Source organism: Gastrolobium bilobum, unplaced genomic scaffold (genome assembly GCF_033153095.1).
Source record: "Gastrolobium bilobum isolate Gb01-03AN ecotype WA unplaced genomic scaffold, APGP_CSIRO_Gbil_v1 utg19213, whole genome shotgun sequence".
Taxonomy (NCBI): domain Eukaryota; kingdom Viridiplantae; phylum Streptophyta; class Magnoliopsida; order Fabales; family Fabaceae; genus Gastrolobium; species Gastrolobium bilobum.
This window is the reverse complement of record NW_026898822.1, coordinates 140,228-167,443: the sequence shown is the minus strand read 5'-3', so window position 1 is coordinate 167,443 and position 27,216 is coordinate 140,228. Positions and strand designations below refer to the sequence as shown.

General features: G+C 32.8%; 3 protein-coding genes across 6 annotated transcripts; 1 reads left to right on the top strand and 2 right to left on the bottom strand.

Annotated features, from left to right (window-relative positions):
• Window positions 1-5,764: 5,764 nt before the first annotated feature.
• Window positions 5,765-11,254, top strand: LOC133284415 (uncharacterized). Its single transcript, XM_061481424.1, has 10 exons — window positions 5,765-5,954; window positions 6,211-6,340; window positions 7,523-7,667; window positions 7,822-7,949; window positions 8,266-8,337; window positions 9,105-9,234; window positions 9,328-9,434; window positions 9,890-9,931; window positions 10,552-10,764; window positions 10,964-11,254. Exons 1-10 carry the CDS (start codon window positions 5,815-5,817, stop codon window positions 11,030-11,032), a joined length of 1,176 nt encoding a protein of 391 aa, XP_061337408.1. The 5' UTR covers window positions 5,765-5,814; the 3' UTR covers window positions 11,033-11,254.
• Window positions 11,255-12,877: 1,623 nt separating this feature from the next.
• LOC133284402 (uncharacterized) lies at window positions 12,878-17,988 on the bottom strand. The gene is made up of 5 exons (XM_061481402.1): window positions 17,559-17,988; window positions 16,937-17,007; window positions 14,975-15,080; window positions 14,100-14,232; window positions 12,878-13,264 (listed from the first exon to the last, which is right to left on the bottom strand). Exons 1-5 carry the CDS (start codon window positions 17,633-17,635, stop codon window positions 13,100-13,102), a joined length of 552 nt encoding a protein of 183 aa, XP_061337386.1. The 5' UTR covers window positions 17,636-17,988; the 3' UTR covers window positions 12,878-13,099.
• A 2,797-nt stretch (window positions 17,989-20,785) lies between these two features.
• LOC133284403 (glycerophosphodiester phosphodiesterase GDPD4) lies at window positions 20,786-26,832 on the bottom strand. 4 transcript variants are annotated; one of them, XM_061481403.1, is made up of 9 exons: window positions 26,606-26,832; window positions 26,361-26,447; window positions 25,667-25,764; window positions 25,481-25,541; window positions 25,044-25,124; window positions 24,720-24,818; window positions 23,720-23,809; window positions 21,346-21,488; window positions 20,786-21,256 (listed from the first exon to the last, which is right to left on the bottom strand). In XM_061481403.1, the coding sequence occupies exons 1-9, from the start codon at window positions 26,786-26,788 to the stop codon at window positions 21,088-21,090; spliced, it is 1,011 nt and encodes a 336-aa protein (XP_061337387.1). In that variant the 5' UTR covers window positions 26,789-26,832; the 3' UTR covers window positions 20,786-21,087. The 4 variants fall into 4 exon arrangements, with proteins under 4 accessions (XP_061337387.1, XP_061337389.1, XP_061337388.1 ...); XM_061481405.1 differs by having other exon boundaries at window positions 21,346-21,473; XM_061481404.1 differs by having other exon boundaries at window positions 24,726-24,818.
• Between the last annotated feature and the right edge of the window lie 384 nt (window positions 26,833-27,216).

The window sequence follows — 27,216 nt, the reverse complement described above, 5'->3', positions numbered from 1 at the left end:
TAATAGGATTTAAAGATGTAAAATTATGAGTTTTGATAATTTGAACGTCGGTTGATGAATCTAAGTGTTAAAATACATGTTAAATCGATAGGATAGATGTATCTAGGTGAAAGATGGAATTTTAAATGGATATTTTCGTGCTAGGCTGCTGTTTGTGGCCTCTGTCGTGAAATATCCGGATATGATATCCGGATATGGCATATCCGGATATGCTATCCGGATATGGGGACAACAACGAACCTGTTTTGGTAACAATTCGATATCTTGAGCTACAGAGCTCCAAATCGAGTGCCGTTTGGACCTATGTGTAGCTAACACATAGGGCTACAACTATGTAAAATTTAGTAGCCATTGGATAAGTGGTTTGATCTTAGTGTTAGTTTAAATTCGCATCTTGGTTGCTGGAAATTCAATTGGCAACAGTCATTTTGTGAAAATCATAACCGGAGTTATACAACTCTGATTGAGACATAATATATGTCGTTAGAAATCTTGTGATGTCTAGTTTAACATATTAAAATCTCAGAATTTTCGGTAAAGAATTACAACTTCAGTTTTAATAAAATGGAACCTTGAGAGTGATATCTCTCGAAATGTGAAAACTGCATTCTGTCGCGAAATATCCGGATATGATATCCGAATATTGATATCCGGATATGGGCTTGGAGATATCCGGATATGGATATTCGGATATGCCCCCGACATATATCCGGATATTCTGGGTTTTCGAAGGACAGCAAGGTACTGTTCATACAGATTGGAGTTATGGGTTTGTGGACCCTATTTTGATGGAGTTGAACTTCTGTAAATACTTAACTAAGTCAGAATCAAGGAATTAAGGGCTGGTGGCTTTGTGGGAAGCCTTAAGACGTAAAACGTAACAAAGAAACGTAGTCTTTATGTTTATGCTTATGAGCTATGTTATTGATATACTTGCTGGTCCTAAATCAGATTGTGATCTGCTGTGTGTTGGACTTTGAGCTTATGGCATTGGATAGCTAGCTTAGAGGTAAGCTTTCGTGTCCTCGGGTTAGTCATGTTGTGGTTCCACCATGTCCCATGGGGGTATGGTTATATGCATGCTGTGTTACATGCTTTTGATGTTTTGGAAATGCTGTTGAGCTGTTATATGCAAGTGCCTTTATGATATGCATGTGGTGTTCCACCTATACGGTAAGCCTGAGTATGTGGTACATACAAGATGGTGAGGCTGTGGGTGAGGTGCAAGTGGTGTTCCTTGTACTATATGTAGGTAATAGACGTATTCCTGCATTTCTCTGGCCAGTAGAATAGTATTAACACACATGTCATGAGTATCTGTTACACTGCATAGTTTTGGAACTTATATTAATATAAATGCTTTTAGAACTTATATTGCACATGTAAGTGAGCTTGGGGTGGAAGATCCTTGAGGACCCCTTGTCTTACTGAGATTTCTGTTAGAGATCTCACCCCACGTTTGGGGCGCTTATTTTAGGTTCAGGTAATGTTGGGGTTGAGACCTCAGGCGGCAGCAGGCCGGAGCTGAGTTAGTTAGTGTTGATATTATATGCTGACTTGTTGGATGCTGGATATGCATGTTGCTTTATGCTTTTAGCTTTTATTATGGTTTTGGATTATATGTAGAGACGCTGTTGATTTGGTGAGCATGGGGATTGTCCATGACACATAGTCTTGTTTATGTCTTGTTTTATTTGGAGTTGTATTAATGTATCAGGATTATTGTCCCGACTACGAGTTGTAGATCCGTGATTTAGATACACACTTTATTTGTATATTGAGGTATTTTCAGTTAGATGTCTTTGCAATTTACATACAGGCGATATTTTATGAAATTGATTAAGTAATCAACTTGGCTAAGTATAATGATGTCATAATCAGAAAAGAAAAATAATATTCCGCAAATTTTTAATTAAGCACAGCTTAATACGATGTAATGTTAATATTCCGGGTATACATGGAGTGTTACACTTGTACTCTTGAAGTACATATTATACAAGTTGAAGCTTGTGGGTAGGGTTGGCAAAACGTGTCAACACGGTCCGACCCGGCCCAACCCGCATTCAACCCGAAAAAAACGAGCCGGATTAGGGTTGGCTCGAAAAAAATGAGCCAGAAAACCCAACCCAACCGACCTGAGTCGGGTTAGGGTTGGCTTAAAAATATGGCTCGTGGGTTGGTTGAAAAAATAGCTCGCGAGTTGGCTCAAAAATTACTCGCGGGTTGGCTCGTTTTTAGCCTATTTAAATGACCCTGTAGTATTAATGCACCAGCTATGTGGCTTCCATCAGCTTAAACAAATGGTTACAAAATGAGAAATAAAAGCAAAATATTTTAGTTTCAAATTTTCTTCACAATAAATTTGCATCAACATCAAGAAACAATTAGAACCACTTGCTACCAAGTGGGTAAGATATTTGAACCAAATAGAGCCTACACAGCCTAACAATATAAAAATGGCAGGGATGTGGAAGATTAGGGACTTAGGTTTAGAGAAGGAAGAAAAATGATGACAGCATGTGTGGGTTTTGCTCATTTTTGTATATTATATTTTTTATTTTTTATAATAAAAAAAACTCAACCCGCGAGCTGGCTCGTTTGACCCGCGGGTTAGCTCATTTTTTCACGAGCTGGCTCGGTTCGGGTTGGCAGCTCATTTTTGCCAACCCAACCCGGCTCATTTTTTGGCAGGTTACGAGCCAACCCGATGAATTGGCTCGTTTTTGCCAACCCTACTTGTGGGTATTGATCAATGACACAAGAATGAAGCTCAAAGGAGTTTTATGATCAATATGAGTAAGAACAAGTAATGAATGTATTTGATTCAATGGGAATAATCAAGAATGATAGCAAAATCAATGGAACAATAATTCTTGGTGTTCTGGATCGTAATAAATGAGTTTATATAGGTGTTGGTACGAAACTAGTCGTTGGAATGCTTACTGCCCATTAAGTATTCGAATATTTTTCGTGAAGTATTCGAATACTTTTCTTAAGGTATTCGAATACTTTGTTCATAGCATAAGTATTCGAATACAGTCAAGAAAGCTTTCGAATACTTTCTTGACATAACATAAATATTGCAGCTTTTTGAGTTGTAAAGCATTCCTACTTGCCTCGAATCACTTTTAATGTAATTCCTCGACTTGTTGAAAATGTTTTGAGGTTACGAAATATGTCAAGGGTCTTTTTCATAAATATTAAAGCTCGCTCGGATGATCCCAATCAATGTATGTGAAATGTGGAATTCCATCCCAAAAAGGAGTAACATCGTCACCTGCATATAAGAATTAATACTAGTAACAAAAAAAAATTACATAAACAAAACTAGTTATATATGTATATATATGTTGTTTACTAACATACCTTCATAATGTTGTGGTAATTGAGTCAGGGCCATGTCATTATGTTCTGGGAATTGACCACATCATGTTATTCTTAGATTTGAGTTGCACGCATACCACGTTTCTCATCATTATCCGAAGCACTAGCATCCTTGGCAAGAAGACAATCTTCCATTACGATATTTTTATCATCGTCATCCATAACCCAAGTAGGGTTATTTTCATCTTCCACGGACAGATTAACAACTGGAGTAACAAATGATAATGCATTATATGAGGAATTGAAAGAACCTGACCTCATGGGTAAAACAACATCCTCTGCTTTGGCAATATCCATGTACAACTCTAAGAAATATTTCCTTGACTGGTTGAAGGATTCTCCCATTACCATATCTACATCTTCATCATCCACAACTTGCATTATAATGTATTGTTCTTCGCACCATGTTATTGTCGTGACCATATTGATAGATTGGTTATCTTTGAGAGCTAATTTTTGACGAATTTTCTGATACAGTTCGTTCAATAGTTGAGTTGCGCTCCATACACGTTGGCCTTTTCTTGCCTTCAAAAATTACACCACGTTGGCATTCCACTTTCCTACCGTTATAATATAAAACAACACGAATAGAATCAAATGTGAACTCATTTTTAAATATATAAACAAAAAACACAAAAGAGAGTACAAATAAGCAATAGTTAATGTATCTAAAAGTGGGTGTTTATCATAAAAAAGAGTTGTGAAGAGTGTGGAGAAGAGAGAGGTTTAAACTTGGGATAACTGAGCTTATCGTGCCCAAATTAGGCAGTCTAAGGGGCTGAGTCGCGCCCAAATAAGGCAAATTAGTGTGCCAGCTCTCGCCTTTTTTAGGCGAGATTAACGAGGGTAATTCGCCCATTTTGGGCGAGAGTGCTCATGCCCAATTTGGGTGAGACTGAGTGTAATATGTCTGTAATTTAGTTCCAAAATACTTTGTTTTTATATTTTTTATTTAAATAATAATATTTTAATTTTTTTTTTCCGATTTACTAGTTATTTATAAGGGGAATATATTTTTCATGTTGTAAGAGATAAAGTGTGTGGGGCCCATGTGAAGAGAAGAGAGAGAAAATAAAGCATAGACCCCAAATACTTTTATGTAGGCATAGGAGATAATTTTATCTCTTAATATTGAGAAAAGAAAAAACGCAGACAGAGAGCATTGTGCTCCTAATGAAAGGATCTGCAACTATTCTCATTGATTCAAGAAAAGAAGGTTACACTCAGATATGTATACACTGACATTATTGTTATTCTTACAAAACTGAATTCCGCAATTAATGCTGAGTAAAAACTAACTTATTATCTAAACAATTAGAGTCTATTTGAATTATCTTTTTTTAAAGTGTAAGCTATTTATAAGCTAAAGTTAAAAAAAGAGTTTAAAAAAAGCTAAAAGCTGTTTGGTAATTACATAAAAATTTTAGCTTAAAAGTTACTGAAAAGTACATATTTTAAGAAAATTATCTCTCTCTATCTTTATAGCTATTCATTTTAAAAAAATAATACAATTCAAGAAAAGCATATAAGAGCTTAAAAAACAACTCCTCCTAAGAACTTTTAACTTTCTTCTTCATTATAAAAAGAGAGCTTCATTATAATTGTTTTTTTTAAAATATGTTTGACCTAACTTATATTTATAAGTAGCTTATAACTAAAAAAAAATTAAAAAAAGAGATTAACTACTTGCCTATTCTATTATGATTCAGTTCACGTGTATGGATTGCATCAGCTGCATTTGGAGTTATAAGACTAAGAGAAGTTATTCTGATCTGTGAATTTGGGCTTGGATTATAGTTGAACTTTGGGCTTGGACTGACTTTGATCATCAATATTGGGCTTTAGCTGGTCCGTATCATTGAGGTTTAATACTCAGGTAGTATTTGGTTGAAGGTTTATTTTGAGATTGATGAGAAAGTGAAAGTGGATATTGGAAAATACCACATTTGGTTCAGATTTTTTCAAAAAGTACTAGGCAAATAGGATAGATGAGAAAATGACTTTTGTGTTGATTTTTGGATGAAATTCACTGTTACAGAATACCACTTGAGATGTGGTATTTTGAGATAACTGGGGAAGTGAAAAAACAGGTGTAAAGTTTCTCCCGAATATAGATTTTGCATATTTAAATAAATTTTCCTGGTAATATTTCGGTCAACTAAACAACTTTTTTTTACATTTTCCTACCAAACTTACTTTTCAACTATTTCCCTATCAATTACGTTTCCTTGGTAATTTTTTTTTTTCTTTCTCCCGAACCGAACACTATACGTTAAACCCATAAGTGTAGATAGTTTATTTAAAATAAATTAATAATGTCATTTGGCTTCAGTACCAGCGAAACTAATTAAATAATGAAATATAGTACGTTTTGTCGGTTTTGATAGTCCTCGCCACTGTGTGATGTGGTGAGGAAGAATATATAGTAAAATGAGAAGAGAGAGTCTCTTGAGGGGGATTTTTGGTGGCAGGAAATTTATGTTTTCTGTGGCAGGTTGTAACAGTAACACACGACGGTGGCAGTGGGATCTTGTTGGCACCAGGTTTTCTACTCAAAGCTTAGGAAGCAGGTACAATTTATGTTCAAGTTTAACCCCCATAGTTCTCTCATTTCTAAAAACAATAATGATAATAAAAATGTAAAAAAGAAGAAACAATAATAATAATAATAATAATAATAACAATAGGGTAGAGAAAAAGATTTATAATCAGAGTTTATAAAAAATAAGTGACAACATATAATTTATTTTACTTTTGGAATATATTTTTATTTTATTTTTCTAACCCAATAAAATTACTGGCAACTTGAATATTGCGGCCGTGTAGGTGTAGGGTAGATCTGATGGAGAGAAAGGATGTTAAGAAACAAATGACTCGTGTTTTGTTTTGTGGACCTCACTTTCCAGCTTCTCATGAATATACAGCACAGTATTTGCACAATCATTCATTTATCAAGGTACTTTTTTTTTATATATTATCTCATTTATTTTTACATATATATATTGTATTGTATTGTACCTTTTGTTTGACATTTCTTTTTATTTTAAAATTACTCTTTTTTTCTTTTTCTTTTCCTATGCTAATGTTTAAAGTTGTGTGGAAGAAGAACGATGGGTATAAATGAAATTTTCTTTTCCATAAATTTGTGCCAATTTTCTTAATTTTTATTTTATTTTTTCTGAAAGAAGTATGTTAATTTCTGCTTCTGAAATTTTCAATTTGCTGTGTTGCCTGGAGCTCATTTTAAAACTCAGGAGTCTACAATTTGCTTATGTTTGGGAGAAAATGATGATTGTTGTTCTGCATTGTAGGCTTTGCTGAAACTATGCTAAGTTTACTTCTAGGATCAATGTGGTTTCTGCTGCATCACAGATTGTCTTGAATCTTTATAGTCAACAGTTACTTACAACTGTGTCTAGTTATGAATGATGTAGTATTCTCTACCTTTGATCCTAGCTGTGTAACTCAAATGTCTTAATAATTGTAGTATCAGAGTTTCATAATCATAAATGATTGCTATTTTGAAGTTATTTCTTGCGTTTTTAGATTAAGCGGGAGTGGCTTGAAGGAAAATTATGAGGGGTTGCTTTGGTCTGGTGTGGGTGACTAGAGAAGGGATCTACTCAGTTGGTAGGTTATTGCAGGACTAAAATATAAAGGGGATTTCGATCTTAGGAATTTGATGACTCAAAACATTGCTTTGTTACCTGAAATGGCTTCCTATTTGACCTAGAGTAAGATGCATTGACCCTGTTCGGTAGAATTACGAAGAAAGAAGGCTAGGCTTCTTGAACTAGAGCTAATATCAAATTAGAATGACCCTTTTGACAATGTGTTTGAATGGCAAGCTTTCCTTTAGACTACTTCATTATGGCACCGATTAATGTAGAGTAATTATGGTTAAATTAAAATGGATAGGATGTCAATCTGATTATCACTAAAACTGGTGCTTTTGCTTTTACACTATCTGTTTTTTTATATATTATTCTAACTCTTGTCTATGCAGTTACTTGTAGTTTAAGCTAATACAATTTCTAGATTGTTCAGGCTTTGCAGTTATATGATCTTTGTATTACAATGAGAGAAATATTCCATTTAATTTTAGATTAGTTTAATAAGTTGTCTATTGCATTTGTAGGTTGATGTTCTTCCCTTGGAAGATGTGCCGAAGGCTATTTCCAACTATCATGCTTGCATAGTAAAAAGCATGAGGCTAGATTCGGACATAATTTCTCGTGCAGTTCAGATGCAGCTTATAATGCAGTATGGTGTTGGGCTGGAAGGTACAGTGATTATTGTTGGTTGAGCTTTTGCCAGGAATTTCAGGAAGCTTCATTTTTTCTATATTTATTATTAGGATTATTTTTGCATGTTAATGATTTCTTTCTTAAACCTCATTTTGATGTTAAATTGATAAATTACGAATTTTCCTCCAAGGTGTTGATATTGATGCTGCAACAAAGCATGGAATCAAAGTTGCTAGGATCCCAAGTGATGTTACGGGAAATTCATCTTCATGTGCAGAAATGGCCATATATCTAATGCTGGGTCTCCTCCGTAAGCAAGTATAGTGTCTTCAATTTTGAAATGAAAAATGTACCCTCGTTCTTTCTAATTTATGGGGCACAGGTTTCTATAAGTTACTCAAACGGGGACCACCATAGTCAGGGGTTTCAAAATACAAGTAATAAAGTATAAAACAACTCTCAAATGCTTACTTAATGTCTCCGAAATTGGTTGTTGTCCAACTTCAAAGTCTTAGATCTCCAGGGAATCTCTGACAAAATCACTTTTCCTTCTCTTCATGAATTCTTTCACTTCTTCTGTTTTCTTCCTTTTTAATTTTTGTTTTCGTCTTTTTTTTTAAAAAATTTCTTGCAGAATGAACTGCAAATTTCAATACAACAGAAGAAGCTTGGAGAGCCAATTACTGAAACGTTATTGGGGAAAACTGTGAGTGTGTTGATTCTTCTTGGAAAACGAATAATATTCTGTATGCCTCACTACTTTTTATTCTTGTTTCCTATGTGATGGAACATAGCTTTTCATACTGGTTAGATGCATGAGGATAGTTACATGCATTGATTAAAATGGATCTCTACCTATTCTAGCTAAATAAAATCTGTCATTTGTACTTTGAAAAGAGGTCGAAGAGGATAGATGATTTAAAATATTTATTTGACAGCTGGCTTGGGGACTTAAAAAATACTATGGATAATGTGTATTGTATATATATATATAGCTTCTTCTTCTTGGGAGTTCCTGTCTTCCTGATAACCAAAAGTTGATTGAATTAAGTTTCTTCTTTTCTTAAATAATGTTGAGTTAAACAAATGATAATAATGATGTACTATTCAAATGCTTCTCTGCTGTGCCTGGAGAAGCTCTGAAATGTATGTGAGAAGATCCGAACTTCAGTTTTAGGTGTGAGAGCCCTTACTAGAGCCCCCCCTCAGCATTGCTTAAATTTTGACTTGGATACTGGGATAGTCATCACTAATAAAGTACAATAAGTAATGAGGGATGCTACCTTACTATCGTCCCTATCACCATGTTGTCATTTATACCCAAATTTGTTATCTGTACTACATATAAATAGAGGTGAGGCAGTCATGGTGAACAGTATAAGGGTCTTCCGTGGTGTAATTTTCACATGGTGGTAGTGTTTGCAATCGTTGAATATACTGTTTATGGAAGACTATTTTTTCATGATCATGTAGATATTCATTTTGGGCTTTGGGAACATTGGAATGGATTTAGCACGGCGATTGCATCCGTTTGGTGTAAAAGTTATTGCTACAAAGCGGAGCTGGGCTTCAGATACACAGCACACTAGCAAATTAAGCAGAGGTATTTTCCTTCCCAATTGCTTTGGATAATTATTGGTATATAAGTCTAGTTTGTTCTTCTAATTCTTAACATGTTTTGTATTATTTGTTGAAGACGAAGTTGATGATCTGGTTGATGTGAAGGGTAGTCATGAAGATATATACGACTTTGCAAGAAAAGCTGACATTGTTGTTTGCTGCTTAAGATTAAACAGTGAAACGGTCGAACCTTTCCGAATCCTTCATTTATTTGTTTTTGGTTAACTTTCCATTTTCTCTGTTACTTTTAGCTAGTTTGATTCCACATTTGCTTTTCACTCTAAGCTTATGAGATTTGTGAAGACATATGGTTTTAAGATTTTGGTAGATGGCTGATACAGATGTTGACAAACTAGTAAAAAGGCATCTTATGTGTTTTTTATCCTATCCTTTTTCTCCTTTTGTTGGCTTAGAAATCTGTGTTATTTTCTTTTTCTTTAGCAGTGAATGATGTACTGATGCAGAGTCTCAAGTTGAGTAATAGGTCGAATTCGCTTGTGCTCAAAAGCTTCAATGACAAGTTCTTCTAGCTTTTTTTGTTTTTTTTTATTTTTTTTTTAAATGCATGCTGTGAACTAAGCATAATTTGAATGGACTTTTTTTGTTTATATACTTATTTGGATACGATGTTTTTTCAGGCTGGTATCATAAACAATAACTTCATATCTTCTATGAAAAAGGTTTGTTTACCATCTTAGATGAACTTATCTAATTTAATTATTTCTCTTTTTGTTGCATATAAGCTCATAAGGAATGTACAAGATGCCAGGACATGCATCAATGTCATTCTGTATTTGGTACATATATTGGGTTAGGATCTATCGAGACACCGATGTAAGATTTATTTCAAACCGACACTATTGAATAACTTATGATAGGATTAATGAAAGCCACTGATGGGTTAAAGTGCACATCAAGTAGTTCATGTATTTTATGGTTCATAATCAGAATCTAAGTTGAAAGAATGTGTGATGTGGATTGGAACATAAGAATCTTTTCACTGAAAGAAGGGCAAAGAATACAAACTTGAGAGGATGTCAATTCGAAAATATGGTTGCAAACGTGAATAATTATTTCGTATAAGATTAAATAGTGGAAAAGATTATAGCCAGTCCTGGTAAGTTTTGCTGGCTGTTTCTACCATATTCTTTTTGTATCTAACACGGATATCAAGTCATTGCGAATCTATTATCATGTTTTCCTTCTGACATAAAAAGAAGAAAAGTAACTTTGATGTAAATATCGTTATTTCTTGTTAGTTGTAACTTTTAATGAATTTCTATCTAATTTTACATTTCAGGGTGCCCTTCTGGTGAATGTTGCTAGGGGGGGTCTTATGGACTATGAGGCTGTGGTTAACCACCTTGAATCAGGCCATTTAGGAGGATTAGGCACTGATGTTGCTTGGACTGAGCCATTTGACCCTGATGATCAAATATTGAAATTTAAGAATGTTATCATGACTCCTCATGTTGCTGGTGTTACAGAACATTCTTATAGATCCATGGCTAAGGTGCGTGGGGCTATTTCATATGCTGCTTCTCCCGGAAGTTTCTGGATCTATAATAAAGTTATTTTCACTATGCTTAAATTGCACTTTACTTTTCTGAATCATATTATGCCATTGGATTATTGAATTCTTGATTAAAAAGAGAGAGCATAGAAACTCGCATTGTGAAATGTGATAATTTTTCATGCCTGTTCTACTGCAGGCTGTTGGTGATGTGGTTCTTCAACTTCATGAAGGGCTTCCTCTGACAGGAATAGAGTTAGTCAATTGAATTAGTGCAGAAAGTTCATTCCTATATCTTCCAGTTATTAACTTATGAAAGCGTTTGGCACGTGGACATAATAAAATAGAACGTTCTATCTTATTCTCTTCGGTTCTATGATTTTTATGAAGCCAAAATGTATCACTTTTTAGTTTCATGTCTTGTTCTGTTCTGTTCTGTCAAGTATTATTCTGACATGTATGGCCTGGTCTAGAATGGAATAACCCAAAATGGGGCTTGATTATAGACTTATAGTCTATAAAACACGGACTCGTCATTTTTTTGGAATTGTGTGTGTGGGACGCGGTCAATATTTTGGGATACGTAGTTAACTCTCCGACACGTTCCGACATGTTTTTTCGATACGCAGTCAATTTTTTTGGACACGTGGTCAATGCTCGGACACGTTTTTTTTTTTTTTTTAGTCTTAATCTTATTTTATTAACTAAAAATAAAAAAACCATTTATAAATTAATTTTTTTCTGTTATGAAATTTGACATGAAAAATTAATAAGGTACGAAAAATTATTTTTGTTTATATTTATGTTATGAAATTTGAATATTTGATTGGTTATATGATTTATTATGGACTGTTATATCTATTAAATATAAATTATATTATATATATTAAAAATATTATTTAATATTAAAATGTGTTCCAACGTGTCAAAATATGTTACTTTTTAAGATTAACGTGACGACATGTCATGTCCCGTGTCAGTGTCCGTGCATCATTGCTTATATTCATATTCTAAGTCTTAATGACTTCACCTAGAAGACCTTATTTAATGCTTTGACGTTTGTCTTATATCAATGGGTTTTATCATTTTTTTTATTCCTGTTGTGATTTATTTATTTTTTCTACGAAGAACGAAATTTTATTCTAGGGAAGAAATAATTACAAAATGGAGTGCAAATTTTAATGGTTTTAATATTTCTAATTACTTTTGTTTACGATATAGATCAAAATTTTAGTTGTCTTAAGATTTGTTTTTCGATATCTACTTTTCATTGATGCTTACACGCGTTTGTTGACAATTTTAGTATTTAACACATCATTTTCAAAGACTCATGAATAAATTGCACAAGTTTGCTAGTTTTATTAGCATTTTTTTACAATTTCATATTTTGTTTAAATGTTTGAACTTGATATGGTAAGTGAATACTAAAAAATTATACTACCCACCAAAAAAATTATATGCATTGTAATTTGTGACCATTGATCTACAAGTTCATACGCTTTTTTCTTTTTTTCATTTCTAATATCCAAGTAAATCACTTCCACGCACGTTTGTATATAGCTTTTCAAGTTATCGTGACATAAGGTATATGCACCCTATCCAAGGGCAATCATTTTAATCACAACTTAGACATTTTATTCCCCGATATATTAGGTAAAAGAAATCATAATCCATGAAGAAGTTTCATGTCTCTTCCCCCAACTACTGATGACCTTTTTTTTTAAAAAAAAAAACACTAAATGGAAATTGCATATTAGCTGTGCTTCTTAGATTATCTTCATGAGCCTGTCTATATGAGAGTTTGAAATCCCTATTACTTAGGGTCTTTAAAATTCTCATAGCTAATATTATACTAATTTAGATAAAGGTTTAATTTAATGTTTCTCATGTTATAGGAGATAATAAATTTATCTTCTATATACATTTAAAAATGTGTGGAGCCCATATGAACAAAAGAGAAAATATAAGCTTCACACACTTTTATGTACGTAGGAAATAAATTCATCTCATACAATACGAGAAACACTAAACCCTTTAGATAATCACATAAAGGGCGAGTTTTGGACAGGCGGTAAGTTTAGGAAATAGCCTCTTTGTAAAAATGTTACGGCAAGACCACCTATAATCAACCCTTACACCCCTCACACCACCCTTGTCCTCGGGGTTTGCCCTTTTGATAATCACATAATTTACAACATGGGGTACATAAATCTCAGCATTATAAACAATTGCAAGTCTTTGTTCATTATGTACAATTTGTGTCACGAAAGAACAAATGAATGACTGATCACTTTCACTAAGCAGATTTAGTGACTATGACCTTGTTAGTACTTTGTCAGACATCCCTTACCTTGAGCCTTACTTCTGCGTGTGGATGGAGCGACTTCTTTGGACTTGAAGGAACACTTGAGAATTTATGAACCAGAATTTTGAAGCATGGTAAAAATACTATGTATAGAGTTCCCAAAATAAAAGGAGATGCAGCCAGCCACCCTAGTAACTGCAAAAAAAAAATGATAAACAATTAATTTTCAAATGTGATCATTGTATAAACTTGGAAATGAAATCAAAAGGCAAAATGATTGAAGCAGAAAGACATTTGTACAATATCAAGTGAATTTAGAAATGATTTAAGAATAAGTTAGAGACAATCAGTGGAATATTGCTAGGTGTGATACTACAAGCAGTCAGATTTTAAGCATTCATTAAGTGGCAACATCTCAATCCTATATGCTGCTCCATGATTAGTAACGTTCATATGAATCCAACCAACCATCTACCAGACATAAAGTATCTCCATTAGGTTCTATAATATAGATAAATTTAGATTTTAAATTTCAACACTGACCTGGGGAAAAAAAGGAAAGAGACATGGATTCAAGCTTGATAGCATTATGAACATCTTAGCCAGTGTATTTCATGGAAAATGATTACCATTAAATTCCCAAGCTACCAAAGTATTCTACTAGCATTGAACCCCACCATTTCTTCTCACTTTGATTAAACCCCAGTCATGCATTATGGCCAATATATTATTTGCAACCATATTTATATAAGCATGTAATGAAAGTCAGATACTACACAAGGAAACACTACCCTTCCCACCCAAAGAGTAAACTTGAATTGCAACAGATGTTGGAATTTGCATCATTAGGTACAAAAACACCCCAAAATACAGCACAGAAGGGCCACAAGCATAGAAAGATTTATTGTCAATGCATCGCAAAAAAGTTAACTCCATTGTGCATAACTGTTATCTATAATACTTAATTTCAATACATTCAGAAGAAAATACTTATATAATATATCTAAATCTATGGTACAGTAGGACCTACCGCATGGGCAACACTTAATATGACTTCATGTGAAGCTTGACCAGTAATAACTTTCTTTAAAGCATCAGTTGTCAAAGGGAAATGAGGTCCACCAGAGATAACTTCACCAAAGCGTAGAAAGGGCACAACCAGACTGAAATGCATATATAATATAGTCAATTATGAAAGAAAACAACATTGACCTGGGAATAAGAATGAACCTAACTTTCAAACACATGACAAAACAGGGACATGAAAAGACGTATGAGCATAATTTAAAAAAGTCCGTATATTTTCATTGTTTTTGACGGTACAAAACAATGTTAATACAAAACAGATTAGGGACAGTGGGTGATTCAACTTGGATTTCCTATTTGGAAACCTTTTTCTCAAAGTAAAAACATTGTTTCTCTGTTTTAACATGATTTACAACATATTTATTGTCCAACCCGCCTTAACTCTGAACCCTGAGGAAGCAACAACAACAACCAAACCGCATTCCACTAAGTAGGGTTGGCAACATGGATCTATCGACGTCATTGATCTCTATCAAAAACAAAATTTCAATGAAACAATTTAGAATAAAATCTTCTTTAATGGTTTATTATCAAGTTTTCTTGGATTTTCCTGATTGGACTATCTTCCATTTGATGCATTTATCACTGGAGCCTCTATTTGTCCTCCTAGGATGCAATTTGATTTGAAAATATATGTTTTTCATGAGACATCAAAAAAGAAAGAAAAAAGACCCCTTCTAACAAAAGTTGAATCATAAAGTTGTTTAAAATATATTTGCATAAAATATCTTGATTGTAACATCATCAACAGAATATAAGTACAATGATTCACCATAAAGATGAAAAGTAGACGCAAAGATTGCACTAAATGCACATTACCTCAACTCTATGGGAGTAGCAATAAAGTTTGCAAGCATCACAGTCGGAGCATGGCAAAATGATCCAAGCAATGCAATAGCCACCCCGCATAGGAATATAGTCACACCTATTTGAAAAGAATTAGCGTGACTAACAAATTGTAGAAGAACTGCTACATTTCAAGTCATTTTACTTTCTCATATATCTATTTGACAGCATATTTTGCTTCTTCTAAATGTTTTGCCATTTTGCGATGCATTTCGTAGGTTAAATCAGTTTATACTTAAATTTAAATATGTAGTTGCTTCCCCATCTTGAAATCATACGTAGTTTTGGGGTTATGTTAGTCAAATCTGCATTTTCCACGAGTTGCATCTCTTTTTTTTTTGGAAATCGAGTTGCATCTCTAGAGTTGATGGAAAGACATAGTTTTGGATATATATATATATATATATATATACACACACACACACACATAAAGAGAGAGAGATATGAACAACAAACTGATTATGCAAGGCGGCCACCAATACTAAACTGTGGTTACCTAGATGTGGTTATGCTAGACAAATTAATTTAAAATTGATTGTTTAAACCTCATGGCAAACAGATGAATGATGCGAGAGAGCCACTGAAAATCCATGATAGATATTGACTTGGATGCACAGCTGCTTACACTTTCTGTCCGAAACCACTTTAAGAAAATTCTGACAAAGAAAACCAGTACTCTATGCAGCAGCCAATTTTCATTTTGGGATACCCAGCCCGTAAGCATCGCTATGCTTAGGAATATGGTAATTGATTTCCTACATATCCATATATATCATGAGGAATTATATTGTTTCCAGAATGCCTCCCTTACCAAGTCCATTGATGATTTCAATTAACAAAAGTAAAAAAATAGAATTAACCATAATTTTATATTATGTTAACTGGTATAATGTCTAAGAATATTAACCAAACTAGAAATAAATTTGATAACATAATTTATCCAAATATAAAAACAAAATGAACCATTGATAGTGATACAATACAACACTACAGAAACAACAATCACTCCAAACTCATTACCCATTTTATATACAATCACTTTTTACTATGATGTATACAAAAACTTGTAATAGTAGATAGAATAACTTTGCTCTGCATCTGGTGTCAGTATCAATGGTTCGGTTAATAAACCGAGACATTATATATTGGTTGACATAATAATAACTGTTTAATCAGAATGAGTGCGCTTGTTAAGGAAAGGTATTTTGCGAACCAAATTGTCCCTTGTGATGAATTTGTTGTCTCCATCTTTCAATGGAAATTATGTTGACATCCAGCCCCAAAAGTTCAATATTCCATTTGGCTGACCAACTTGGTCATTTACCCATTCATTTTTCACTAATTCAAAAATTGATGTACACCTAGCATGCAGTTTCTCTTAGTTGGTCCTATAACCAGCATATTGAATGTAATCACCTCTCTAAGATGCCTACTGAGTTAGAAAAGAACTCACCTAGTCATGTTTCTGAAGTTATCATTCTTGTCTGCAATTAGGACTTAAATATATAATTGACGCTCTATATAGTAACACTCTACATTTATCTCAAAAAAAGAATAATATTTTATAATTCAGAAGCTGTCAACAGTTTCTTCAACTCTTCATTTCTCTCAAATACATGTATGAGAGAAGGGTCTCCACTCTCCACTAAGTGATATACGTGCACCACATTTTAAATCAGTAATAGGAAAATCAATAGAAATTTGTAAAGTTGTTGAGCATGAATGTTGGACACCAAACAGTATCCAATTCAACCTATATGATTGCACGCAAAAGGATCTCGGTTCTAAGAGCAAAATTTCAAGTTCACAACTGTAAACATGATGAAGATTGTTCAGTGGCAAGAAAGAAAAAAAAAATCATCTACTTCACTGGAGTAAAAGTGGAAACCAACATAAATGACAGGTATAATTCCAGGTGGGTTAATTACAACATACCACATATAGGAAATACTCCCAATGTAATGCCAAGAGCAGCAGAGAAAGCCAATTGGTTGGGCTCAGCTCCTCTGAAAAGGAAAAAAAAAAACAAAGCAAAATTATCTAACCACAGCTATCTTTAGAAGCCTAATTGTAAATTGTAATGGAATATAATAAATAGACAAAGATTTCTAAATGAAAAACTTGACAAATTCTGTTCCATAAAAGCATTTGATTTTTCATTTTTCAGCATAAAAAACATACTTACATGGCTGCCAAAGATATGGAGAAAGATAATAAAATTACAGAAACAACAACCATGTCTGAACTTAACCAAACATCAATAAGAGGTCAGTCACATCAATTTTTTTTTTTTTTTTAAATATACCCAGAAAATTAAACTTCACAGTCCTAATTTGTTTTAATCAGAGAATGATTGAAATGAAGAACAAACTTCAACACATAAATAATTTAAGACATTTGAAACATTTATTAAGAGTTCAGAAACAGATCTCATATAACCATCAAACTGGAAAATCAAAGGAAAAAAAAAACATTGCAGATGAATCACGCCTAACAGTGATTAACAAACAAATGAATAGCAGATCAGAGCTGAAAAAGTGAAAAGTTTGAAGAGTACCTGCGGAGAATGGAGAGAAGAGGATCAGTGATCTTCGTGTGGAACCAACCGGTTATTCCAATCTTCCCAGACGCCATCTTCGTGCAAAGTTTCAATTTTGAACTTTGAACTTTAAAGGGTATTCCAAAAAATTAAGATCAAATCTTCCTAAACAACAGAATCAGGGTTTCTCTCTTACCACAAGAAACCCCCAACTCCAATTTTTTTTTTTTTTTTTGTTTTTTTAAAGAAAAAAACAATCTAGCTGTAAAATTGAATGATACGTAAAATTGAAAGAAAGAAAGAATATTAATTTCAGTGTATTAATTAATTAATTGAATGATAATGGGAGACAGTAATGATAATCTTTTATTGGATTAAGAAAATGGATATTGAGAATTGTATTATGGAAATTGTTTTGAGTGTTGATGAATGGCAGATGCAAGAGAGTTTTGGGAGTTGGCACCACATGCATTGCACACCAGAACCGCAGAATATGATGCATAAGCTACAACTTTATCTATATCTAATTTTATTTTTTATTTTATCCATTTGAACGATACTAAGATTAATCCCTTCATGTCCATGAGATGGAGCCATGGAGGGCAATGACCTAGACGTGAAGGATTTTACCATTAACAAAATATGTTCAATTTGTTTTAAAAAAGAGTAAATACCTTTTTAATTCTCAAACAAAAAATACGGTATTCACTTTAGTCTCTTACAAATAAAAAATTATTCTCAAGGTCCCTAAGAAATTCAAAGTAGACCCGTTGAAATCGTGGTCCCTCACAAATTCAAAAAAGATCCACATTAGTCCCTCAAAAGGACTAAAATTGGTCCACTCTAAATTTCATAGTGACCAGACAACTAATTTTTTTTTGCAAAGTAGGGACCGAATATTTTGTTAGGGACCAAAAATAGTATTTACTCTTTAAAAAAATATAATTGATGAAAACTTAAAAAAGATAGGTGTCATTTTTTACTAAAGAGAAGTAGATTAAGAGATTAAGCAACTTTTAATTATTTAATACATAAAAATGAATTGCTTAAAAAATATTTGACATTTGGTACATCCATATTTGTAAAATCATATCCATCAAAATTTGATATTTGATTAAGCATATTAATATAAAGATTAATATTTTTCATGTTGTAGTAGATAAAATTATTATCTCCTACACACATATAAAGTGTTTGGGATCCATGTGAAGAAAAGAAAAAGAAAAAAATGGATCCTACACATTTTTTTTATATGTTGAAGATAAAATTATCTTCTATAACATGAAAAATATTAATCCTATTAATATATATAATAAGCAAATAAATACTAAATTAGATAGAAAATTGATTAAACAAATTAAGAAAAATTAGGAATTATCTAAACATATTTTATTTTGTAAGCGTGGAATTGAACTCTAGATGGGAAGATATTTAAACACGTGTTGGACAAAAATAAAGAGTATTTAAAGATATTGTTCCCATCTCATGAGTGAATACTCTAATTTATTATGATAGATTATTATCTCAATTATATTTTTTCTATTTTATCCGTCTTAGCATCTCCTAGTGAAAATAATAATAATAATAATATAATGAAGTATTTTATATTTTGATTTTTCCCGTTCGATTCGTTTAACAAAGAAATGTGAATATTTGAGGATACTACTTTTGTATTTTTACTATGTATGAGGTCATTATTATTATTATTAACACATTGACCATCGGTTCTTTTTTCTTATTTTTTAAAAATCTTGATTAAAATTTATCGAATCTGTGAATCTTATCCGACCAAAGTAAAATGAAAAAACTTTTAAAATAGTCTTGATTCTTGAAATCTACTCTATCTTGACTGCATATCTGTAAAAAAAAATTCCATTCAGTAGAAATCCATCTAATAGTGTTTGTCGTTGGGTAAATTATGCATAATCCATAATGTTTAATTCAATTTTGTAACTTATAAATATATCAATATTTTGTAACACGCTAAGCACGCTTATCCAAAGTTTGAATTAGAATGAAAATTGTTCTATTGGTAAGTTTTGAGGTTTCCTAGATTGAATTGAAAGTGGATCAAAAAAACTTTTAAGTTACTCAGCTTTTTGTTTTTAAAGGCACACGCTTCTTATATAATTTATGAGACATTAAAACTAATAGAACTTAATATTTTTAATTGTGGCCCATAATTTAGGAACTTATGGGTAACAAAATAATGAATAGCATATTATCTTTTATTATATGCAATTTATTCCTAATGTTTTTAAAAACGATAAAAGAAAAAACTCCACACATTCTTAAATGTGCGGAAAAACTCCCTTTATCCAACATATCAATTTGAGCTAACAGTTTAAATTTTATTGATTTTAATAAACAACTTACTAGGGGAGAAATAAACTTTTTTTTTTTGGTAGACGGAGAAATAAACTATAAAATGACTGAATAGTCATGTATAAAATAGATGAATGAACTTATAAAGTAGCCAAAAAAGATCCCGAATTCAACATTTCCATATTATATATTTATAAATTAGACTCATATTCCTACAATATTTGTCTAAATTAAAAGTACGTGGAATATATAAAAATAAACACACATAATATAAAATAGATATTTTTCCGTACGTTGTATGGTAAATATGTTTTTAAGAATAAAAAATTATAATTGCTTAGTCACAATTTACAATATTTATTTACATTAAACGGATGAAATACATATAAAAAAAAAATGTCTAACGAATTTTTTCTCTCTCATAAAACTAGTATAAACAATTCAAGACCCCCGTGACCTTCATTCAATCAGAATTATTCCCTCCCCGTTTTCTTCGCCTTAATAGTAACATTTATATTCTTCCTCGTCAACCCAAGTTCAAAGATTTCCGTTACTCCTATTTTTCTTCTCCCTAATAGTAAAACTCCTTTTACGTAGTGTTTGGTAAAAGATTTATTTTGAGATTGATGAGAAAGTGTAAGTGAATATTGAAAAATATCACGTTTGGTTCAGGTTTTTGAAAAAAATACTAGGCAAATAAGATAGATAAAAAAATGACTTTTGTGTTGATTTTTGGATGAAATTCACTGTTACAGAATACCACTTGAGATATGGTATTTTGAAATAACTGGGGAAGTGAAAAAACAGGTGCGAAGTTTCTCCCGAACATAGATTTTGCAAATTTAAATAAATTTCTCTGATAATATTTTGGTCAACCAAACGACTTTTTTTACATTTTCCTACCAAACTCACTTTCCAACCATTTTCCTAGTAATTAGGTTAGTGTCCTCAACCAATGTCACATGTTGCTGCCATACATATTTGTTGCTTAAGCAAGGAAGGACCTTTGCAGTCCTCCATTTTGATGCCAATAGTTCCATTGACAAATAGCATTAACTAAAGACCCATTAAATATCCCAAAGGCAAGTGTCTTAGCCCTGTATGATATTCTTCTTCCTTTTTTACGGCTCATTGTCAAGTAAAGAATTGAGGTTACACAAACAATTAGCAATGTAATTATCACCTAATACATTGAAACAGAGGTTATGTATTGAAACAAATGTTAGTCTGTAAATGAATAACCTCCTTCGAGACATTGTGTTCTGGTATCTTGCATTAGACCTTGAAGTAAAGTTGGGTTGCCCGTAACAATAGCATCAACATGCTCAAACAACATCTTTTGCATGGATTCCACATCATCAACTGTCCAGGCATACACCTTTTTGTTCCTCCTGTTAACCACAATGCAAAATATGATTAATAGACCACACATCCACGCTTATAGCTGCCAGATGATAGATGGTTTAATAGAAAATCACACCTGTGCAAAACTCTCATAAGCTTTTCATCAATCAATGGGTGGTAGACACCGACAACCTCAGCGCCTTTCATCCTCAACAAGTTTGTTCTCGCCCCAGTAGAAGGTTCCCTCATAACAATGTAGCCAACCTGCATCATCCCAGACTGAACTATGTGGAAGTTGAAGTGGACGATAAAAACAATATGTTAAAGTAACACATCTACAACACCATTTCAGCTAGCAGCTTCGAAATGATGCAAATAATTCACATTAATAATTACAAAAAATTAATAAGGTACAATAAAGGCAGAGACTCACAGCCAGTTCAGAGTGTTCACGTAAATCTTATATCCACTTCCTCACCCATTCTCCAAACAAGGATAACCTTCATATTGATAACTCACTTCAGAAATCTATGCCCAAAAGGTCCATATCACCAAAACTCTCTCTCCTAGCGTTTTGCTCCTCTCCTACCCGCACAGCTAGTAATATACTTTTACACTGCCCCACTGCAAGTTATTTGTGGAGCACTAGTATTTTGAAAACGTTGGATAGGTCTAGACCCGATTTTGAGCACTTTTTCATATGCCATTCCACATGATTTGGGATGAGAAAAGAGGGCAACACTCTTTCAAAAATGTGCAGAGTTAAGGCGTTTATGGACATAGAGTAATGTGTGAATATTTAAGGATGAGGATTTTCTGGTGCTCAGCTCATGGCTATTTAGAGGGGTTCCTTTAATAGACATGTGCAGAGACTGGCAGGCTTTGCAGAGCAGATGTTTTCTGTGTTTTTTGTTTTTCTTTTCCCATTTCTTTGTATTTGGGTGAGAAAGTGAAGGAATGAAAGAAAATGAAGGAAACTATTAAAGTGCAGAGAGGAAGGCAGAGGGTGTTCTGTGTAATTTGTGTAATTTCTACTCATCCAATGAACTCAAGACAGAGTTCTCATATTTATCCAGTCAGTTAAGAACAGTTGGAGATAGCTGTCTTAAGGGAATCCTTGGGTAGTTGTAAGTATGTTACAACAGACTATGATACAAGTAAAAGAGACTCAACTAATTCTGTTTGTTAGAAACAGAAGATCAGAATTAATCCACGTGCGACATTCTCCATCTGGTATGCTGTTGTTAGAATATTGTGATATATCAAAGAAGAAACAAGGAAAGGCTTACTATATGAAGATAATGGACATTTGGAGAATTGGAGTTACAGAGATACTATCTGGGCAGGCTCTCCATCAGGCAGATCTACTGTGTTCTTTTTTGAGTACACTTGATTTCATGAAAAAGTAAAAAGCAAAATGTAGTTGCCCAATCATCAGGCACAGGGAACGATGACTAGGGCAATGGCAACAATGACTTGTGAACTCATTTAGTTGAAACAGTTGATCAAAGAATTGAACATTTGTGAACCACAACCGATGAAACTCATATGTGACAATCAAATTGCACTCATATATCTACAAATCTTGTATTTCATGAAAGGCTTTAGCACACTAAGATTGATTATCATTTTGTTTGGGAGAAAATCCCATCAGGGGAGATAGCAAAAGCATTTGTAAACACCGATCATCAACCTGCAAATAATTTTGCTATGGCACTAAAAGGTCCCTAAGTTAACTATATATGTGACAAGCTCAACACATATGATATATACACATTAGCTTGAGGGGGTGTGTTAGAATATCTGTTACAATATCTTAGGTGATTGCATATATTGTAGAATCAGTTCGAAACCAAATTACGATTGTATATTTCTGGAATAAAATCATTGTAATTAATACCGACACTAATATATATATAGAGCTTATGTGTGTACTATTACAGACACACAGTTTCATCCGATCTAGTTTACTCTCTAAACTTCAAGTAAGAGCATCAAAACTAGTATTTTTTAGTCTAGCAATGCAATTATCAGAATGCTGTAGATGACTCTGGCAGCTTTTTTTTCCACATGAAAGACTCAAAATGTGTTGAATCAGCATACATATCTGACACCAGCCCTGTGTCTTTCCATGCTTTGCAGAAAGAATTCTGTTATTTGCACATCAATTGTACACCAACTCTCAAGCATTATTTACATCATTCACTGTATATATTAAATCACTGGTAACAGCCATAAAATCAATGGTAAGTAAGCAGGTGTATAAGTTAATAAAGCCAAAAGCTGTGCACAATCTTTTGTTTTATGTTCCCCTGCCAATTGTTAATTGTTTAGAAGCATAAACCAAATTCCTTTTCCGTTTCCATTTTAGATCAAAATGAAGCCTTAAGAAAAAATAATAATACATGAAAAGCCATATCACACAAAAAGAACATTTCCATTGGTAAAACATTCTAGTCACAAAAACATGAAAAAGTCTTGCGGATAAAGCAAAATAAACTGCTTCTTACAGTAATTTCTGATGACAGTCTAATTACATCCCTTGCTAAATTGTCTCTTTTAGCCCATATGAGGCAGTTTCTACACTCTGTCTTCTCCACCTGAAAGAGATATTGAATGACACTTTTAACATTACATAGCTGCAAAAGCAGAAAATATTTTGAAGACACACTTGCAGCTGGGACTACATTATCATACTCGGTTTCACATGTCCAAGACACATCAATATTCTCGACTAATTTCACTAAATCCAGATTGTCTTGGAACTATAAGGGAGTTTACAGTTTAGTATGGGGTTTTGAACTTGGTGTATGAAGTTTGTGATAGTACCCTTTAATTTCAGGGGGACAAATGTATTTCACCCATAAGGAAATTACATTTATGGGAAAGAAGTGAAATCTACAGAAGACAGTCATATAATTCTTCAAAATTTAACATTGAAAAAGATAGGAAAAGAAAATTAAAACTTAAGATCTCGTTCAACAAATATGATCCCAAAAGTCAAAAAAAGCCCATATGCTAATTTCAGAGGAATTCTCATCATGCCACTTATACATACTTTCAGCAGGTTGTCAACTACAAGGCAAGTTAACGCTTTAGGGCCCGTTTGGATGAGCTTTTTTTTCTCCAAAAGTTACTTTTTTTTCTTGAAAAAAAGTACTTTTCATTTTTAGTTCGTTTGGATGTCTGCTTTTAAAAAAAGCAGAAGTTACAAAAAAAGCCAAAAACCTACTTTTTTCAGATGCTAAAAATTTTAACTTCTAAAAAAAGCAGAAGTCGAAAGCCAAATATTTTTTTCAAAAACTAAATGTTTTTATAAAAATATAAATAGCTTTAACTTTTATAAAAAACACTTCTAAAATAAGAAAGAGATAAAAGTTACTTTTTTTAAAAGGCGAAACAAACGAGCTTTTAATACGGTAACCATGCCAGACAGCAAAGAAAATAGGGACTAACAGTCATTAGTAAATACAGTATTTGAGTGCCGAGGCAAAGGGACAGAAGCATTACACTTACAATAGAGAGAATATCTTTGGCAAGTCCTTTCTCATAAAATGGGGGTCCAACTTTAACGTCTAGAATTATCTGTCGTACTGAATTTGACGTGAACTAAAACAAATAAAATGGAACCACAGTCAAAAAGTATGATACAGCATTGAAAGGACAAGTAAAAACATGTAAGGAGATAATTGTCAACAATAACAGAAAATGAATATAATCAAAGAAAGCAAGCAAACCAATACGGGGTGAAAGGAATAGATTTAAAACTATTCAAGAAAATACCAAATAGCAAAAACTTTTAGGGAAGAAAAGAACTGAACCCTGGAATCATACCATCAAAGCATCTTGAATTGTAGGTATACTTTCATCATTAAACTTCACAACAGACATACGTGAAGCACTAAGCTCTCTTATCTACAGAAATAAACTGAAGACAATATTAGTCAATGTTACTCCTTTTAAAGCCTCAAAGCATTCTCAGTAAAGGAAAAAAGAGAATAAAAGGAAATGATTTTAAAATGTATATATTAGTTAGTTTTAGGTCAAAATGATCATATATGGTGAGTTTTTTTTTCTCTCTATCTTTTACTAAATGCAAATATCAAGATTTCCAAAAGATATTCCACAAATGCTGGAGAGGCTAATATGGTATACTACAACAGCTTTGCAAGTTAAATCCATTGTCTAAGAAAAATTTCACATGCCAACATGAATACATTAGCAACATTTAGAATAACTTGCAGAGATAAAATAAAATCTGCAAGTCTCACCTCTTTTGAAGTCATATAACCAACTTTAGAACTAGTGTTTCCAGATAACCGCTGCAAATCCCTGCCTGCATCATTTGAGAATTAATCTCATCTCAAAGTGGCTATAAAGCTATCTCTACATGCAATGAGAATTAATAAAAAAACACTTGTTGAGAAATTATAAGAAATTGAGAAGCCTAAAAGTACCTGTCATGCAGAGCAAACAAAACACCATCTGAAGAACGAGAGACGTCAATCTCTATACAATCCACTTGAGAATGAAGAGCAGAGACATAAGCAGCCATCTATTAAAAGAATCCAAAATAAAATAAAATTAGATAAAAAAATAAAACATGACATAAACAAGGTAAATAAATTATAGTAATATTCACTTGTTTATAAACTCTTACAAACTACATTATGTCTGACCGGTAATACACTCTTGAGTGAAGTATTATCGGTCAGACATAGTGTAATTTGCAAAAATTTGTAAAAAAAATTTGTAAACGGATCCTTCTCCATATATATATTCATATAAATATATATATGGAGAGAGATCATTTGACTCCAGAGTAAGACTTATAACTTTTTCTCCTTATCTCAGCCCTTGATTTTCGTCCATCCAACGATTATAGTTTAGGAAGTCATATTAATTAATTAATTATTAATTACATTATAAATAACAATCGTTGATTTCCGTCCATCAACGGCTAAGATGATGAGTAAGACTTAAAAATCTTATTCTGGAGTCAAAAGATCCCCCAACGAGGGATTGAAAAATTAAAAAATTATAATTATAAAGACTATAATAACCGTGGAATAAATAAAAATTACAAAAACACCATGATTTTCGCCCAATAGCACGTCGCATTGGGCTTACAAAAATTACAAAAGCACATACAGTGTTGGAGGATGCTTTGGATGAATCACCGCCATGTGCACACACAAGAGGAGGATCACGAATCCAACCACACTTTCTCCGTTGCATCTGAAGTGCACAATCAATCAAATTCAAGTTAACACTTCACCGGTTAGTTACTTAGTTATAATATGAAAAATCATAAAAAAATAAATCAAAATAATGTAAAATAAAATGTAAATAACCATATTATGAATGATTTGAGTTAAGTATTTATAAAAAATGACCTGATGAAAGCGTCTGAGACGGAGGTGGAAGAAAATTGGAGGCAAAATAGCAAACAAGGCGAGACATACAATGATGATTCGTATAACCTTCCGCGAAGAAAATCGCAACTGTCTCCTTCCCGCTCCCACTCCCACTCTTGATCTTGATCTCGTTGTGCCTAATTCTGTGTGTTTTGATTTCATCGCCACATACACAACGCAAACGCAAACGCAATTCCGCACTTGGTATGAATGTGAGGGAAATGAAAGCACGACAATTTGACTGGCCTATGAATAATATTTTTTGGCAAATGACTGAAATGACCTATAAAAAAAAATGAATATAGTTTAAATTAGGGGAGGATTGACATTAAATTAATGATGGATAAACTTTTTTTTTTCTCCTTTACTAAGAAATAATTAATAAATTATGGCTTTTAACCAAGAATTTGTAAAATATCTTAATTAATTTTTTATTTTTATTCAAAGCTGAAAGTGACATATATAAATATTCTTAAAATAGATGAAAACTCTTATCGTTGACTCAAGTGGTAATATGGGCTCTAAAATAGATGAATCTTGAAACACAAGAGAGCTTTTGAGACATAACTAGATAATTGTCAGGCAACTCA

Excerpts from the sequence above, each read along its gene's own strand:
- LOC133284403 (XM_061481403.1), bottom strand. The coding sequence starts at position 26,788 with ATGAAATCAAAACACACAGAATTAGGCACAACGAGATCAAGATCAAGA. Across the intron at positions 26,448-26,605 it reads GTCTCAGACGCTTTCATCAG|ATGCAACGGAGAAAGTGTGG; the intron begins GTCATTTTTTAT and ends TGTGCACTTCAG. Across the intron at positions 25,542-25,666 it reads TTGTTTGCTCTGCATGACAG|GGATTTGCAGCGGTTATCTG; the intron begins GTACTTTTAGGC and ends TGATGCAGGCAG.
- LOC133284415 (XM_061481424.1), top strand. The coding sequence starts at position 5,815 with ATGAGAAGAGAGAGTCTCTTGAGGGGGATTTTTGGTGGCAGGAAATTT. Across the intron at positions 9,235-9,327 it reads CACTAGCAAATTAAGCAGAG|ACGAAGTTGATGATCTGGTT; the intron begins GTATTTTCCTTC and ends TATTTGTTGAAG. Across the intron at positions 9,435-9,889 it reads TAAGATTAAACAGTGAAACG|GCTGGTATCATAAACAATAA; the intron begins GTCGAACCTTTC and ends ATGTTTTTTCAG.
- LOC133284402 (XM_061481402.1), bottom strand. The coding sequence starts at position 17,635 with ATGGCGTCTGGGAAGATTGGAATAACCGGTTGGTTCCACACGAAGATC. Across the intron at positions 17,008-17,558 it reads CTTCTCTCCATTCTCCGCAG|AGGAGCTGAGCCCAACCAAT; the intron begins GTACTCTTCAAA and ends TTTCCTTTTCAG. Across the intron at positions 14,233-14,974 it reads GCTACTCCCATAGAGTTGAG|TCTGGTTGTGCCCTTTCTAC; the intron begins GTAATGTGCATT and ends TATGCATTTCAG.